Source organism: Pholcus phalangioides, unplaced genomic scaffold (assembly GCF_987345545.1).
Source record: "Pholcus phalangioides strain wild (caught in Gottingen) unplaced genomic scaffold, Ppha-v1.0 ptg000006l_1, whole genome shotgun sequence".
Taxonomy (NCBI): Eukaryota; Metazoa; Arthropoda; class Arachnida; order Araneae; family Pholcidae; genus Pholcus; species Pholcus phalangioides.
In genome coordinates, this window is record NW_028301599.1 from 2,694,687 (window position 1) to 2,714,032 (window position 19,346).

Genomic DNA, 19,346 nt, shown 5'->3' on the forward strand with positions numbered 1-19,346 from the left:
TGGGAACCATATTTCGAATATTTTGCACTTGCTACATTTCGAATACTTTGCACTTGCTACATGGGAACCATATTTCGAATACTTTGCACTTGCTACATTTCGAATACTTTGCACTTGCTGCATGGGAACCATATTTCGAATACTTTGCACTTGCTGCATGGGAACCATATTTCGAATACTTTGCACTTGCTACATGGGGACCATATTTCGAATACTTTGCACTTGCTACATGGGAACCATATTTCGAATACTTTGCACTTGCTACATGGGAACCATATTTCGAATACTTTGAACTTGCTACATTTCGAATACTTTGCACTTGCTACATTTCGAATACTTTGCACTTGCTACATTTCGAATACTTTGCACTTGCTACATTTCGAATACTTTGCACTTGCTACATGGGGACCATATTTCGAATACTTTGCACTTGCTACATGGGAACCATATTTCGAATACTTTGCACTTGCTACATAGGAACCATATTTCGAATACTTTGCACTTGCTACATTTCGAATACTTTGCACTTGCTACATTTCGAATACTTTGCACTTGCTACATGGGAACCATATTTCGAATACTTTGCACTTGCTACATTTCGAATACTTTGCACTTGCTACATGGGAACCATATTTCGAATACTTTGCACTTGCTACATGGGAACCATATTTCGAATACTTTGCACTTGCTACATGGGAACCATATTTCGAATACTTTGCACTTGCTACATTTCGAATACTTTGCACTTGCTACATGGGAACCATATTTCGAATACTTTGCACTTGCCACATGGGGACCATATTTCGAATACTTTGCACTTGCTACATGGGAACCATATTTCGAATACTTTGTACTTGCTACATGGGAACCATATTTCGAATACTTTGCACTTGCTACATGGGAACCATATTTCGAATACTTTGCACTTGCTACATGGGAACCATATTTCGAATACTTTGCACTTGCTGCATGGGAACCATATTTCGAATACTTTGCACTTGCTACATGGGAACCATATTTCGAATACTTTGCACTTGCTACATTTCGAATACTTTGCACTTGCTACATTTCGAATACTTTGCACTTGCTGCATGGGAACCATATTTCGAATACTTTGCACTTGCTGCATGGGAACCATATTTCGAATACTTTGCACTTGCTACATGGGGACCATATTTCGAATACTTTGCACTTGCTACATGGGAACCATATTTCGAATACTTTGCACTTGCTACATGGGAACCATATTTCGAATACTTTGCACTTGCTACATTTCGAATACTTTGCACTTGCTACATTTCGAATACTTTGCACTTGCTACATTTCGAATACTTTGCACTTGCTACATTTCGAATACTTTGCACTTGCTACATTTCGAATACTTTGCACTTGCTACATTTCGAATACTTTGCACTTGCTACATGGGGACCATATTTCGAATACTTTGCACTTGCTACATTTCGAATACTTTGCACTTGCTACATTTCGAATACTTTGCACTTGCTACATGGGAACCATATTTCGAATACTTTGCACTTGCTACATGGGAACCATATTTCGAATACTTTGCACTTGCTACATTTCGAATACTTTGCACTTGCTACATTTCGAATACTTTGCACTTGCTACATGGGAACCATATTTCGAATACTTTGCACTTGCCACATGGGGACCATATTTCGAATACTTTGCACTTGCTACATGGGAACCATATTTCGAATACTTTGTACTTGCTACATGGGAACCATATTTCGAATACTTTGCACTTGCTACATGGGAACCATATTTCGAATACTTTGCACTTGCTACATGGGAACCATATTTCGAATACTTTGCACTTGCTGCATGGGAACCATATTTCGAATACTTTGCACTTGCTACATGGGAACCATATTTCGAATACTTTGCACTTGCTACATGGGAACCATATTTCGAATACTTTGCACTTGCTACATTTCGAATACTTTGCACTTGCTACATTTCGAATACTTTGCACTTGCTGCATGGGAACCATATTTCGAATACTTTGCACTTGCTGCATGGGAACCATATTTCGAATACTTTGCACTTGCTACATGGGGACCATATTTCGAATACTTTGCACTTGCTACATGGGAACCATATTTCGAATACTTTGCACTTGCTACATGGGAACCATATTTCGAATACTTTGCACTTGCTACATTTCGAATACTTTGCACTTGCTACATTTCGAATACTTTGCACTTGCTACATTTCGAATACTTTGCACTTGCTACATTTCGAATACTTTGCACTTGCTACATTTCGAATACTTTGCACTTGCTACATGGGGACCATATTTCGAATACTTTGCACTTGCTACATGGGAACCATATTTCGAATACTTTGCACTTGCTACATTTCGAATACTTTGCACTTGCTACATTTCGAATACTTTGCACTTGCTACATTTCGAATACTTTGCACTTGCTACATGGGAACCATATTTCGAATACTTTGCACTTGCTACATGGGAACCATATTTCGAATACTTTGCACTTGCTACATTTCGAATACTTTGCACTTGCTACATGGGAACCATATTTCGAATACTTTGCACTTGCTACATGGGAACCATATTTCGAATACTTTGCACTTGCCACATGGGGACCATATTTCGAATACTTTGCACTTGCTACATGGGAACCATATTTCGAATATTTTGTACTTGCTACATGGGAACCATATTTCGAATACTTTGCACTTGCTACATGGGAACCATATTTCGAATACTTTGCACTTGCTACATGGGAACCATATTTCGAATACTTTGCACTTACTGCATGGGAACCATATTTCGAATACTTTGCACTTGCTACATGGGAACCATATTTCGAATACTTTGCACTTGCTACATGGGAACCATATTTCGAATACTTTGCACTTGCTACATTTCGAATACTTTGCACTTGCTACATTTCGAATACTTTGCACTTGCTACATTTCGAATACTTTGCACTTGCTGCATGGGAACCATATTTCGAATACTTTGCACTTGCTGCATGGGAACCATATTTCGAATACTTTGCACTTGCTACATGGGGACCATATTTCGAATACTTTGCACTTGCTACATGGGAACCATATTTCGAATACTTTGCACTTGCTACATGGGAACCATATTTCGAATACTTTGCACTTGCTACATTTCGAATACTTTGCACTTGCTACATTTCGAATACTTTGCACTTGCTACATTTCGAATACTTTGCACTTGCTACATTTCGAATACTTTGCACTTGCTACATTTCGAATACTTTGCACTTGCTACATGGGGACCATATTTCGAATACTTTGCACTTGCTACATGGGAACCATATTTCGAATACTTTGCACTTGCTACATTTCGAATACTTTGCACTTGCTACATTTCGAATACTTTGCACTTGCTACATTTCGAATACTTTGCACTTGCTACATGGGAACCATATTTCGAATACTTTGCACTTGCTACATGGGAACCATATTTCGAATACTTTGCACTTGCTACATTTCGAATACTTTGCACTTGCTACATGGGAACCATATTTCGAATACTTTGCACTTGCCACATGGGGACCATATTTCGAATACTTTGCACTTGCTACATGGGAACCATATTTCGAATACTTTGTACTTGCTACATGGGAACCATATTTCGAATACTTTGCACTTGCTACATGGGAACCATATTTCGAATACTTTGCACTTGCTACATGGGAACCATATTTCGAATACTTTGCACTTGCTGCATGGGAACCATATTTCGAATACTTTGCACTTGCTACATGGGAACCATATTTCGAATACTTTGCACTTGCTACATTTCGAATACTTTGCACTTGCTACATTTCGAATACTTTGCACTTGCTACATTTCGAATACTTTGCACTTGCTGCATGGGAACCATATTTCGAATACTTTGCACTTGCTGCATGGGAACCATATTTCGAATACTTTGCACTTGCTACATGGGGACCATATTTCGAATACTTTGCACTTGCTACATGGGAACCATATTTCGAATACTTTGCACTTGCTACATGGGAACCATATTTCGAATACTTTGCACTTGCTACATTTCGAATACTTTGCACTTGCTACATTTCGAATACTTTGCACTTGCTACATTTCGAATACTTTGCACTTGCTACATTTCGAATACTTTGCACTTGCTACATTTCGAATACTTTGCACTTGCTACATGGGGACCATATTTCGAATACTTTGCACTTGCTACATGGGAACCATATTTCGAATACTTTGCACTTGCTACATTTCGAATACTTTGCACTTGCTACATTTCGAATACTTTGCACTTGCTACATGGGAACCATATTTCGAATACTTTGCACTTGCTACATGGGAACCATATTTCGAATACTTTGCACTTGCTACATTTCGAATACTTTGCACTTGCTACATGGGAACCATATTTCGAATACTTTGCACTTGCTACATGGGGACCATATTTCGAATACTTTGCACTTGCTACATGGGAACCATATTTCGAATACTTTGTACTTGCTACATGGGAACCATATTTCGAATACTTTGCACTTGCTACATGGGAACCATATTTCGAATACTTTGCACTTGCTACATGGGAACCATATTTCGAATACTTTGCACTTGCTGCATGGGAACCATATTTCGAATACTTTGCACTTGCTACATGGGAACCATATTTCGAATACTTTGCACTTGCTACATGGGAACCATATTTCGAATACTTTGCACTTGCTACATTTCGAATACTTTGCACTTGCTACATGGGAACCATATTTCGAATACTTTGCACTTGCTACATGGGAACCATATTTCGAATACTTTGCACTTGCTACATGGGAACCATATTTCGAATACTTTGCACTTGCTACATTTCGAATACTTTGCACTTGCTGCATGGGAACCATATTTCGAATACTTTGCACTTGCTACATGGGGACCATATTTTGAATACTTTGCACTTGCTACATGGGAACCATATTTCGAATACTTTGCACTTGCTATTTTGAATTTGCTGCTAGATGTCTCAATTAACGCCAACAATTTTCTGTGTCAGGTCATGTGTGGCTGTTTTTTTCCCATTACGAAAATCATTTTTTTTACCTGGAAGTTTTTTTTCTTACTGTAGTTTGAATCACGCAAGAAGGCAGTTATATATTTGGAAATTAATATTAATTCAATGCAATTATTTTGTGTGCAATTTTTGAGGCTCTGTGCGGCATCTTCAATAATGCCCTGTGTGAGCAAGTACAATTCGAAATTTAATTTGTTTAAATGATTTCTCCGGTTTTCCATACATACAGTTATTGTGGGGGAAAAAATTAGCAGCTCAAAAAAAATCAGGTATTTAAGGATAAATGAAAGAGATTATTTCAGATAAGTTTTTTTTTTTTTTGAATATATAATTTTTTTTTAAACAAATACAAATAATATTTAAAAAAAATTTCAATTCAACGATATAGATGGTTTCCGAATAAATGAAAATCCATACTTTATGAAACAAATAATTCATCAGAGTAATTATTTATCTGTCTAATAATTTAAGGCTCTTGCGTAATTTGTGCCCGTTGGTCCATCCGATACGGCACCATGCACGACTTCGTTACAACAATACCATGTGATGTTGGAATTAAAAATATCACTTTATGTGATACTTGACGGTCCGCGAGGATCATGAAAATTTTCAATTTGGCCTGTAATGTCTAAAATGTATAAGGCATTGGAGCCAAATACACTATATTTGATCATCTGCAATAATTAATTCATATCCTAGGAAAAAAATGGAATAATGTCATAAAAAAGTTGCTCCTGGAGATAATGTCCCCATTATTAAATATTTGGAGGAAAATTATCATTTTCTCTTGATTTATGCCTTTTTTCATACGTATATGTACAGTGGGACCTTCATAGTGAACACCTCTCCGTAACAGACAGTTTTATAGGCTGTGGAATAGGACCTCAGTGTACGCTCATTGCCATAAAAATTTGCGCACCTAGAAGAATTCGTCAAAATGAAACGAAATTTTACACATGTAAGTACTACGTTGATATAAGTAAGTGATTAGAAAATCCAAGAAAAAGAATCATTTATTGCAGAAAAAAGTACAGATGAACAGAAGTTTTAGTACTCTGTTGGACCCCCTCTAGCGCAAATGCACGATGCGATACGAGCCGGCATTGAGGCATACAAGTTCCGTATGATGTCCTGAGACATCTTCTATTGGACGAGTTCTCTATTGGACAATAGCAACACGAATAATGGCTTACGCAACACCTATTTGGTACGCAGGTGCAACCAACTCCATGCAACAGAAATTAGACTCAGCCCAACGTAATTTACTATTATATATCACAGGAGCGTACCACACAACACCAAGTAGCGCATTATATGTCATTACAGGTTGTCCGCCTTGGAGCCTATGGATGAATTATGAAGCACAAATGGGTCTATTGTTACGTCTACACCGACCAGCAAAGATTGGTGCATTAAACTTTGCTCCAGAAGAGTATCAGAGACGGGAAAAACAAATAACTATCCACCCATCGGAAGACCTGCATCAACACCAAGTATCTATCGGGAATAACCAGAACAAAGAAATAGCAGGCCAAAGAACTCATATGTACACAGGTGGCTCGAAAACTAGCTCCGGAACAGCATCAGCATATGTAGTAGCGAAAGATCATAAGATCATCGAGTGCTGGAGTAGTAAGCTAGAAAACGACAATAATATCTTTCAAGCTGAATTACTAGCGTTATACATGGCAACCATAAAAGCTCAAGAATTCCAACAAGCGTCTATAATCTATAGCGATAGCCTTTCAAGTATATATGCAATACAGAACCCGATGACCATCCGTACTATGGCTAGGGAAATTCGGCAGGTCCTCCACAAGAACCCACAAATTCGCATATCTTGGATCAAAGCGCACGTGGGTGAGTGGGGGAACGAAGAAGCAGACGCAATAGCCAAAGCAGCGACAATCAATGGCGCCCATTCAATTAAAATATTATTACCATCATCAACAGCGAAACAAAAGGCAAGAAAAGAAATACTCAATCTATGGCAAACCCGATGGAATGATACCAAAACTGGAAGAAGTGTCCACAAAATAGTACTAAAAGTTTCATACAATGCAAAAAATTGGAGCAGAAAACTTGTATTTTTTACAACCAATCACGGACCTTTTCCAAATTACCTTCACCGCTTCAAAAAACGAGGAACAGATCATTGCCTTTATGGTGAAATCGGCACTCCCATCCATTACTTGACAACATGTAAATTAACTGCACATCTAAAGCACATGGCTGTGCCCGCTGCTGAAAATGCCACACTCTGGATCAGAGAGATTTTTAAAAACAAAAGTAGAATAAATAAAGTCAAGAAAATAATTAGATGGATAGAAGACAATGAAGACAAAGTGATCCCACGGACGCCTTATCAGCCTATAGCACAAGTACAAACTGCACCACCTCGCCGCTCACAAAGAAAAAAGAAACTGATCAACTACAAAGAAGACTGACTGATAGCACAAGACCAGTATAATGTCATGGAAATCGACCGATTTAAATTGAGGATGAAATCGATTATGAATTTTATCTGATTTTTGTTACTGATTTCAATATGTGATTTAGGACTTTATATTCGAATTAAGATTTAATATGGAATAAATAGGATTATATGCTTGATTTCCAATTGTATACGTAGATTTGTGATCTCGCAATTGATTTTACACTTAGATTATGATTTTGTAGTTGTTATGATTGTAATGTATATTTTGTAATGTATGCTTTTTATGAATAAATTGCCAGAGGTATCCAGTCCGTGTGGACAATGAGCCGATATTGCCATATGGCGATGTGGCCTGGGTATCTTTCGGTTTGACGGCTCCTGGGAGCCCTGCCATGAGTAGCAACACATGTGGCTGAAGGATGTTATGGACGTACCGCTGGGCTGTCATTGTGCCATGGAACAATATTAGGGGTGACCGTGTATCGTAAGCAATGGCCCCCCATACCATGACACCAGCTGTGGGAGCGGTGTGTCGCTGTAAAGCGAAGGCAGGATTGAAGCGTTCACCACGGGGCCTCCACATACGAACACGATTGTCATCACTGCTCAAGTTGAATCTCGATTCGTCGCTGAAGACGACCTGGTTCCATTCCGTTGCAGTCCAATCCCGTCGTGCTCGACACCACTCCAAACGGAGGCGTTGGTGGGTGGATGTCATTGGCAGCACACGTAATGGGCGCCGCGATACCAGATGTCCTTCAGCCAGGCGCCTTGCGATGGTTCGGGAAGACACAGGGGCCCGTAGTGAAGCTGCTGCCTGTGTCTGGATAGCGGCCAATGAGGCAGTTGGCTCTACGCGTGCGTTTCGGATGATGTGACGACGGTCTTCTCGACGACTGGTCTGTCGAGGGCGTCCTGAACCTGGTCGCCGTGTAAATGACGTCTCTTCTGTCCACTGGCCCCAACACCTCCTCACAGTAAAATCAGAACGGCCTAGTTGACGAGCTACTCGCCGAGCTGACCACCCAGCTTCCATCATCCCGATGATTCTTCCCCTATCGAACTCTGACAACTGCTCATATGGTCTTCGACGGCGGCGTAACGGCATGTCTACCTCAGCATTTCCTTTGCAAACGATTAAATACACTCCAGCAAGCTCTGCTTACCTGTTTTATACTCCAAGGAGAACGAAGTTTAACGCCCTCTAGTGGCATTACGCAATGCGCAAACACGCTGCATTTCTAATCATTTGCATATCTGCCCGACATGTACTTTCAGGCCAACTTTCGTTTCGATCCCACAATTATTTCTTGGTGCGCAAATTTTTATGGCAATGAGTGTATTTTGCTACAACGCATATTCCCATTTAGCGGACAAAAATTTCGATCTCATGGTATTCGATATCGGAAGGTCCCACTGAAACTTAATTATTCTCTCTTATCAAGGCTCAATAGGAACAACGTAATGGTTCTTTTTATCAGTGCCACTAGGTTTGATTAGTTAGGAAAAATCAAATAAGTTCAAACGGACAAAAGAAACGTTAACGTTTCTACGTTTAAGACACAAGAAATGCAAGACATTATTGAAAAGGTTAAATTTTCCAAATTAACGTGAATAAGATGTCTTCATTCTGAATTCAGTATAATAATAATGAGCATCGTTATTACAAGATTTCAGGTCAGATTTCGTTCAAGTATGTAACGAAAAAAAAATGAACCGAGTTCCTCCGTTAATGGATACCTCCGATTAAAAGTATTGAAATGAAAATAGTTCTCGCCTATCAATTAAGAATGAATACATTGAGTTGTTTCAATTAAAGTTAGTAAAACCCGTACCAAGTTATTTCGTTCGGTTATCAAAGAAACACTTCATCCTGATTGAAGCTCTAAGATTGTGGTTATTATTGATTTCAATTGTCTAATCTTCATTAATTCCCAATGCATTTCTTTTTCTCCATTTACCGTTCAAAAGCCATAAGCAGTATCTTGGGGAAAAAAGCTTTGTCGGTATAACCAGTAATTTTCGGAATTTCTCGATTAATATTTCAGTTTTTGTTTTCTATTTTCGGTTATCATTCAGGCGAATTGATCGAACCTCAAACCTATTTCTTACTTTTAATAACGTCTCGGCGTTATATCGTCGTTCTTTAGAAAGATCTCGAGAAAAATATGATGATCCTATCGAGATTTCCCGATAGAAATAATGCTGGGAATGGGGTCTTTCCGGATTTCTTTTTTTTTTCCCGACCGACCTACAACCAACCAACATTCAACTTCTCTTCCTCAACCTCCCTTTTCACATCATATACTAGAAAAAAGTGAATGCGGTTGCGAACTCTCCTGCAGATGGCAGTTGGACAATACACAGGAACCAAAGGCAAATTGAAAAGACAGTCTCGCAAAAGAGGCCCTTTGAAAAGATTTACTGCGACTTTGGCCGAGGCGTAGACAGCTTATATCAACATCAATGCCTGAGCAGTCTAAGTTTTTCCTCTTGGATAAAAGAGATTGGAGATGATATAATTATTTGTATCTATATATTTTTATTTATGTACATGAATCCATGAATCTCCCTTGGTTTGAAAGCGATGCGCTGTGGCATTGTAAATAGCGGTCGTTAATATGATGGGACTAACTCGAGGTCTAGAATAATAATCAATCCTTTCTCATAAGTTATATGAGGGAAATAAAGCGATTAACCTACTTTGCTTTTGTTTTACTGTTCATATGGATTGTATTGCAAATTTATTCAGCATTAAACATGAATTTTGAAATCATCACAAATGCCAAAATGATAAAGTTCTTTTTTTTTTTAAGTTCCGATAGCAGTAAGTTTTCGGGAGTAAACTTGATTGATATTACTCTTTTCTTTGCATCATAAACTATATTTTTATTTTAATTTATCATTACGTCGCATTTAAACAATCGTATTACCATCACCAATGTCTGTCAGTGACGCTAATTACTAATCCTTACAGCAATATTAAAAAAAAAGGTACGTTTCTAGATGCATTTCATCTATTACATATTAAAGTATTGTTTAAAATATAAAAATAACAATTCTATGGTTCGTTTTGAAATTCTGACAAATTATGAAAGATCAATATCAAAAAAAATTCTGTGATGGTTAATTTTGCAAAAATATTTAGGGGCAATTTAAAAATCAAAATCTTTATACGCTCTATTTTAAATAAAGAAATCGTGAATTTGAGAATTTTTCGCCTCCCCCTATATATTGTGTAATGCAAAAAGCTTTACTCCGTAAAAATTTAGCGAAAGTTCGCTGATATCAATGATCGTAATACTTGATTTTTCCGTTTATTCGAAAGTTCGAGGTCCTGAAATGTTTTGAGATAGTTATTCCTCCGCATTTAACCGGCATGCCACCCCAAACTGGAGAAACACAAGATTTTTGAAACTTTGGTGGCTAGTCCACATATTCTAGTCCTAATTGCGAGGTTTAATAAGGACTCCAGTATACATTCAGCGAATCCAATGGTTTTTTTTAATAAAGACGTGAGAATTTTCCAGAATCTGTGATTCAAATTTCACGGCATGTTGATGATACGGGCATTTCCGGCATGCGGCTGCCCCTCGATATTTCGCTGCATGCCAACAAATACGGGGGAATATGGTATTACACGCGCAAAAGCGAAAAAAAAAAATCCAGATAATAAATCATTGATGGCTCAATGAATTTGCATTCAATTATTACTAATGCGTAAATTTTTTATATGGGGAAATTTTTTCTCCTCCAGATGATCAAAATTTTTAAATATTATTGAGTACTTACTTTAAATATTATCGTACCTTTTATATGCTACCGTAATCAATTTAAAACGCTTATTGATGTGGTAGGTAACTCAAAATTTCTCTGAGGAGATTTCTTGTTTCCCACCGAAAGTCGATCCTGCGTACACCCATACGTATTAAACTGAAAATTTGACTGACTCGGCATGTGGAGCAAAATATCTACAAATTCTAATCCCATTTTATATAAACGTGCTACCTAAATTTCTACCACGCTCAGTAAAAATGTACCTTCATCAGAGTGAAGTCTAACTTCAGTATCCAAGAATGATGTCACTCTTCGCTACCCATACGAATGTTTCAACAGCTGACTGATGCGAAGATGAATTCGTAAATTCAATTCCTAACAATTTTCCGGAGAAGTATTTCGTTCTTTATTACCGATTTACCAATAAATTACAATAATCAAATTTAATCGCCGAATGAGAAATGGTTACTGCACATCATCCGACGTAAAAAACAAAATATAAATGAAATATCAATTCATCATTTCATACTCCCGATTACCACTCGAGATAAAATACTTCGAATGAATCCACGTGGAGAAAAATAATTGAAAAAATTAATGACGACACTGATTTATAAAGAGCGTACTAATTTAATCAAGGTTCACCGTATTTAATATGTGAAAACCTCGGAATAAACTCCTCCTATCCTCCTAATACAATATCAATTATAAGTACTTGATGTGGAATCACGTAATTTAAAAAAAAAGTGCATAAAAACAATACTCTAATTAAAATGGATCTCATTAATTAAATCACCTCAGAGTAATTTACAGGCTGTTTACTAAATTAGTTTGGCACAATTCATTATTTTTTTTATTCCTTGGTTTAATTACGTTTAATAGGGCTGTCAAACGGAAACGAGTTGCATCAGAATGAGAAAAAAAGAGGGAAACTTGAAATTGAAAGTATCAAAATATAACAGCAATAATGGGAATACCGCCAATTTATTCATACGTGTATGTACAGTGAAACCTTCATATCTTACACTTCCTCTTAACACTCTACGGCACACAACCCTTTAAAGTTGAAATTGCAACAAAAAAGTTGTAGGCTGTCTACTTAGGCTTAAAGGAGTACGCGGGTAAAATTCTGTAATCACAAAAAAATATAAAACATCTCTTGTAAATACGAGGATTTTTAAATAACGCGTCACAGCTGAAGATCATGGATTGCTTTTTTCTGATGGTGTGTTCTATGATAGAAAAGGAAAGTTCAAAGTAAATGGTAAACCTACTTTTATATATTTATAACTGAATTTAACGGTTTGAGAAGCTGGTCAAGTTGGGTGTTCCATGAGGTGGAACACTGGGCAACAAAGGGTTAAATGCTGTGGAATGGGGACAGAATGTATTTCTCTATCAACGGACACCCCGATATAAAATGGGGCGTTTGCCATGAGACGGACAAAAATTTCGTCGCCATGGTATTCGTTATCGAGAGATTGAACTGTAACTTAATTATATTCTGTTCTCTTATCAGGAAGGCACAGCACAAACGATACAGTAGAGGTCCGTTATAACCACAGTTCGCAATCATTGGAAAATTTGTCATTACAAATATTAGAATTCTCGTTATTAAAAAATTTTAGTTTTTTGCACTGCAGAAACATAAATGGGGGAAAAAACGAACTAGATAAATGTACCTTTATTTTTCCTTTCATTTTGAACTTTTTCCACTGAACTAGCAATCTAGAGTTTCCTGCTCATTCATACACAATGATGATTTTTAACAATAATTTGCACTTTATTGAATGCAGCAGTTTGTGCAACTGAAGAATCCTTTGCACTGTAAAAGTGCCCAATAATATTTAAGGCAGAGAAAATGATTAAGGTCTTTTGCCCTGTGTTTAGTTTCGGAAAATTCAAAGCAAAGACGAGGGGAAGAAGGATTTTTCAAGGGAAATAACAACGATGTCAAAACCAGAGGTCTTGTCCCAACTAGCCAACCAACACACCTACAGAGAAAGTGACGCGTTTTCTCATTTCCTTTATAGATTGCAAGAAGATAAGATACAGCATGTGATCTTTTTATCTTTGAAGAGGTACTGACATGCTCCGTTTATAAACACCTGCGAATACGGTGAAGAGATTTTTAAAAAAATGTGATTTCAAAATGTCTCCATTTTAAGCATATTTCTTAATGAAAGGGAAACATGCTTTTCTATAATCTCCGTTGTTGTTATAGCGAATGTGTTCTGATTGTCATTCGTAAACAACTCGGTATAAGCGAATATTTTTTGTATCTTAGCTCTTTGACAATCACTTGCGAATTACTCGTAATAGTGAGATTCTCGTTATACGTCGTACTCGTTACATCGGACTTGTTGTATAATGGTTCTTTTATTGATACTATTATTTATAAGTACTTGACCCGAAAACTCTCGAAATTCAAGAAAAAGTACATAAAAAATAATACGCTAATTAAAACGAATCGGATTAATTAAATCACCTCTGAGTAATTCACGGGCTGTTTAGTGAATTAGTTTAGCACAATCCATTTTTTTTATTCCGGTGATTTAATTGCGTTTAACAGGGCTGTCAAACGGAAACAAGTTGCATGGGAATGAGAGAGAAAAAAAAAGATAAATTTGAAATGGAAAGTATCCAAATAACAATAATAATGAAAAAGAACAAAATATAAATAAATAGAAAATAAGAAACTTGTTATTTTCTGTCTCACTTACGTAGAACTCTTACAAAAGCTGTCGTCCTCTGGGGATTGTCAAGTGCCGGCTGAAGTGCTTCGCAGGCGTATGGAACTCCAGTGGAATCCCCCTTGGGATACAGAGTGATCGTGCTCAGCGTCGTGTAAAGTTTCTCTCCAGCTCTTTGAACTGAAGTCTTCGACGCCTCTGTTAAACAAAAAAATAGGTAGGTGCTTTCCGAAAAAAATAAATAAATAAATAAGTACACTCTTCTCTCCATAAAAGTATAAAAAAAGCACAGACGAATGTATACACACACACAAAAAAAATTCGCATAAATATATCTTCGTGAATTGGACGTTTGATGTTTTTTGGTGAAGTTAGAGAAAGGGCAATCACTGAAAAAGAGAGATATCTTTATATATGGAACAAAAAAACAGGGAATCGATCGAAAATATCTATCGTTAGATATATGTACATACTTTTCTTTTTATTCTTTGAGCAAAGAATATACGAAAAGAACGAGTTGGTTATTTTTTGAATCACACGCTAGAACTCTCCAAGTGCAAGAGCGATTCGTTTTTACTGCTTTTTGTGTTTTTAATATTTTTTTGTGAGCGTGTAAAAGTAATAAAAGAAAGTGTGAAGATTCAGTGTTACGTCGAGATGGGAGAGAAAATAAGAAATTACGACGTCTTTCTCAGACTTTCCACCAGAATAGTTATTGGTGAATGACTCTTTCCTTCTCTGTTGACGCTTCGCTTTTTAGTAACGAGTTAAATGTACTCTTTTCTTCGGTGACATTGTTCTTTTATAAAGGCGAGGAAAATTTTGAACGCTTTTGAAGCCTAAATACTTTGGTCAAAACATTCTATAAATTTGCTACATCGATAAGATAACATGGTCATTGCGATAAATGTAGTCGATTTATAATTCAAATCAGGGTAGGTATATTGTAATCTGAACATTGCAATTTCTTAATAATTTGTTATCGGTTTTATTGCACATCTTATATAATGAGCATTGCAAAGATTAAATGGCATATATGTCGTGGGCAAATCGTAAAATATGATCAACTGCGAAGAGCCAGGTAATCTTGCAATATATTCGTTTGGGAATAAAATATCTGGTACACTCACTCTAATAAGCTTGCTAAATTTTAATCTCAATGTAATGAGTCCACACACCTTTAAGCTAATTATAAACCTTGAAATTGTTGGCTTAAACAATAGAGTTTCATCCATGCTTTCTTTTTGAATAAGCCAGAATATCCGGTTACCTAATTCATGGGTTCTAAGACATTGGCTATTATATGTCAGTTCTATTGCAGCAGTTCCCAACCAGGGTTGCGAGATGGAAAAAAAATTGCAAAAATGTCGACTGATTATGCAGGAAAACTAAAATGACGATAGGAATTGAAAAAGTCTAAAAAAGTATGAATCATACCAATATTTGACGCCTCATCTTCTGACTTTTTGCTCGCAGAAACATGTCATACTAATTTTGCGTTTAAAAGTTTATTTTTCTATTAACGATCGTACTTGTTTTACATTTCGGTTGAGAAAAAGTAACATTATTTAATTAAACTATTTCGTGGTTTGTTTACGTGGTTTATACCTGGTGTCATATTATCATGTTGTGCTTCGATTTGATATTGTCGTGAACACACATGATATAAGTGAAGAACTATTCGATGAATCTTTGTTTTTTTCGAATCTCAAAAGATGTTAAAAATATAGCTTCTTTTTTTAATTTTGTTTTTGAATTAATTTTCAACAAAAATTAAATATTAGTCATAGCCGAAAAGACATTAAACAATAAGTAAAATAATTAATACAAATTAATTATTGGATAATTAATGTAGTAAATTAAAGGAAAAACCAGAAAATTTACTAACAGATAGAAAACTTATTTGGGGTGCGGAAGGAAACAAGTTTGGAAACCACACTGTTCTAATGTAATTAATTAGCTAAAATAAGTTCTGTGCACTCATTTTTGAGACAGCTATATGGGAAATGACAAAGACTATTGTCTCTTATAGGTTTGAGCTCAGAACTGTTCTTCAGATATTTTTAATCAAGATACAAATTCCTGTTTTTAGAAAAAATCAGACATTCCAAACCTTTTTAAAAACATATTTAAATAAGAATTTTTATGTCAATAAAATTATTTCGCATTACTTAAATCTGTGATTAACGTTCAAACATCACTTAAATGTAATAGATCTAGTAGCAGCGCTATATTCACTGAAAACATGATTACTTCATAAATTTACAATCATTTATATCGATTTTTTTCCATCTCGGAATGGTATTAATTATTTAATTTCCTTTTTTACATCTTGTATTACACATAGACAGATTTTTAAAGAAACTTAATGTCAGCGTTCTTTGCGCATAGGTATTAAAGTTTCTCTCTCCATAAAGAATCCCTTTATCCCAAAAATCGATGGATATGTTAATGCGAATACTTGTACCTCCGGGTCGAAGTACATAATGTCATAAACACGGTAAACTCTCATCGAAGAATTCCGTTTTTCACACCATTTCAAGAGAAGAGTTTATGTAATCTCGTCTCTGGCTTCAACACACAGGCGCCCGGATTCTTTTTGTCTCCAAATAATCTTGGCAAGCAACCAAGATATGTATAGATGTCTCCGACCTCCTTCAATTTAATCTTACATGAGAGTTTTGCTGATGGTGGAACGACGATTATGATTATAATCCTCGACAAGATGCTAATATCAGCTTATTAGGTTATTTCTTCATAAAAATATACGCGATGTATTTAATAATGAAAATAAAACTCATTCCTCCCGTTCTATAGTTTGCTGAACAGAGAATACGTGTCATTTACAATTTTTAGCTTGAAGTCGTATTGAAATCTAGCTGTATGCAGTCTTTTGTGCTTTTAGTTTTTATACGGTTTTTGCTTCTTTTATAAATTGAATGATTCTTATAATAGGGAAATCAATTAATGGAGAATTTTTTTCAGAATCGTTAAAGATACTTTAACATTTACAATAATTAAGCCAAGTTCATATTTCTATTTTTTGTAATGGAATGGAACCGTTTGATCGTTTAAAAAAAATGATATATTTCTTTTTTTTGTAAAAAGAAAAGTGTGTGTGTAATAAAAATATTGAATATTCTTTTTAAAGGAATAAAATATTTCTGGTATTTAAAGAGGAAAACTTGTATTCTGATGAAGACGTGTTTTCATTTTTGAGTAAAAAATATACGTTCTGCTTGTTTGAAGAGCAGTAACGTTTTAATTCTTGAAGAAAGAGATATGTTTTAATTCTTAAAAAAGGACACGTTTTTATTCTTAAAGACAAGTTTAGATTCTTAAAGAAAAAAAGTTTAGATTTTTAAAGAAGAAAAGTTTAGATTCTTAAAGAAGAAAAGTTTAGATTCTTAAAGAAGAAAAGTTTAGATTCTTAAAGAAGAAAAGTTTAGATTCTTAAAGAAGAAAAGTTTAGATTCTTAAAGAAGAAAATCTTAGATTCTTAAAGAAGAAAATCTTAGATTCTTAAAGCAAACAAGTATTCATTCCCAAAAAAAAAGGAAAGTCCACATTCTAAAATAAGAAGACAAGTTCAAATACTTAAAGAATAAGAAAAGTTCAAATACTTAAAGAATAAGAAAAGTTCAAATACTTAAAGAATAAGACAATTTTGCATTTTAGAAGAGAAGATACATTTCTATCGTTTTAAAAAAGAAAAACATTTCTGTTTATTAAAAGAAAGTTTTCTGTTCATAAATAGAAGAAACTTTTTATTATTTACATAAAAGAAGCAGTTCCACTTTTCAAAGCGAAAATACGAGTTTTGTTGTTTGAAGAATGAAAATGTTTTCATTACTTAAAAAAGTTCCTATTTCTTCTAGTTTGTTTCCTTCTAGTTTCCTATTGTTTCTAGAAGAGACACATTCTCAGTGTTCCAAAAACACATGTTTTATCATTGTTTGAGAATTAGGAAAGCTCGTAATTTTAACAAAAAAAGGTAACAGTTGACAAAACGTTTACGTTGATAAGAAATAACGAAACGTTATCATTTTTTATAAATTCTAAATAAAAATGTTTCTTTATTTAAAAAAAGGAAATACTTCACTATTTCGTAAAAAGAAACGCTCTTATGGTTTAAAGAGCAGAAGTGTTCTAATTATTGAAAATAGAAGAACCTCTTAAATTTTCAAAAAACGAGAAATTGTTGAAAAGACACATTTGAGCTTGTTATCATAACAAGCCATAATGAATCAGAAACTTCAAATCAAAAGATTCGGTTTTTATGTAAGTAAAAACCGAAAATAATCATTAGATTTTTCATCGTAAAATTGAACAAATCTTGATGTAAAAATAAAACTTACCCGGCATCAATTCTACATTTTTACGATACCACTTGAGTATAGTCGCCGGTTTACTAGCTTTAGCCTCGCAGAGTAAAACGACTTTTTCCCCTTCTCTAATATTAACATCACTTCCATCTTGCAATCCATTTATAGAGAGACTTCCCGGTGGGACTTGAAAATGTGAAATATATATATATTCAAGTATAAATATCTTTTTGGAATGAAATAGCATGTATACAAGTATAAAATAAATTTCGATGAGAACTCAACGCATTCCAGAGGGAAAGAACATATACGAAAATATTTGTTCAAAACATTTGTCAACCGATTCTTTCATTTTGTCAACATATCTGAATTAGCTTTAGAAGTATGATGGAAAAGAAAGGTTTATAATATTTTCTATACAAAATCTCCAGTAGGTATTTCATTTCATTTTTCATTCAGGTATTTCATCCGATACCTGATCGTGTGCACGCTTCTTCGAATGAGGAGATGAAATTATCATTGCATGAACTGCTTGGGAATGTTATGGCCTAGAGCAGGGCTTCTTAACCTTTTTAAGCCGCGATTTTTTTTTTCAAAATCAGCAACAAAATCAGCTTCGTGACCAATAGCACTTTTTGTTCTTCATGATTAGTGAAACCAGTGACTCAATAAGTACATTTATAACAGGACTGTTAGTGAACTTGTATCACCCATCTAGAAAGCCCTTGAGAATCAAGTTTGGTCTGTGATCCATAGCCAAAGAATCCATTTCATAAGCAGATTTCCATGACTCATTCTGAAAGTTCATGTGAATCAATTTTGGTTACCTACCCCATAGCTGAAGAATACACTGTTTTAAGTGGATTTTTATGACCCATCTCCGATGCCCTACGAATCAAGTTTAGGTCATGACCCATAGCTCAGGAATCCCTTGCCATAAGTCAATTTTTATGGCCCATTTTGGATGCCCCTGCAAATCGATTTTGGTAGAGCTTCATAGATCAAGAATACTCAGTTGTAAGTGGGGTTAT

General features: G+C 35.5%; 1 protein-coding gene across 1 annotated transcript in view; it reads right to left on the reverse strand.

Annotated features, from left to right (window-relative positions):
• LOC149085661 (nephrin-like) overlaps positions 1–19,346 on the reverse strand; it is a 136,588-nt gene that overhangs the window by 56,600 nt on the left and 60,642 nt on the right. The window contains exons 5-6 of the mRNA XM_089232460.1: positions 18,349–18,501; positions 14,021–14,188 (exon numbers count right to left, since the gene is read on the reverse strand). Of these exons, the coding sequence (XP_089088586.1) occupies positions 14,021–14,188; positions 18,349–18,501 (321 nt within the window). The remainder of the gene's footprint in view (positions 1–14,020; positions 14,189–18,348; positions 18,502–19,346) is intronic.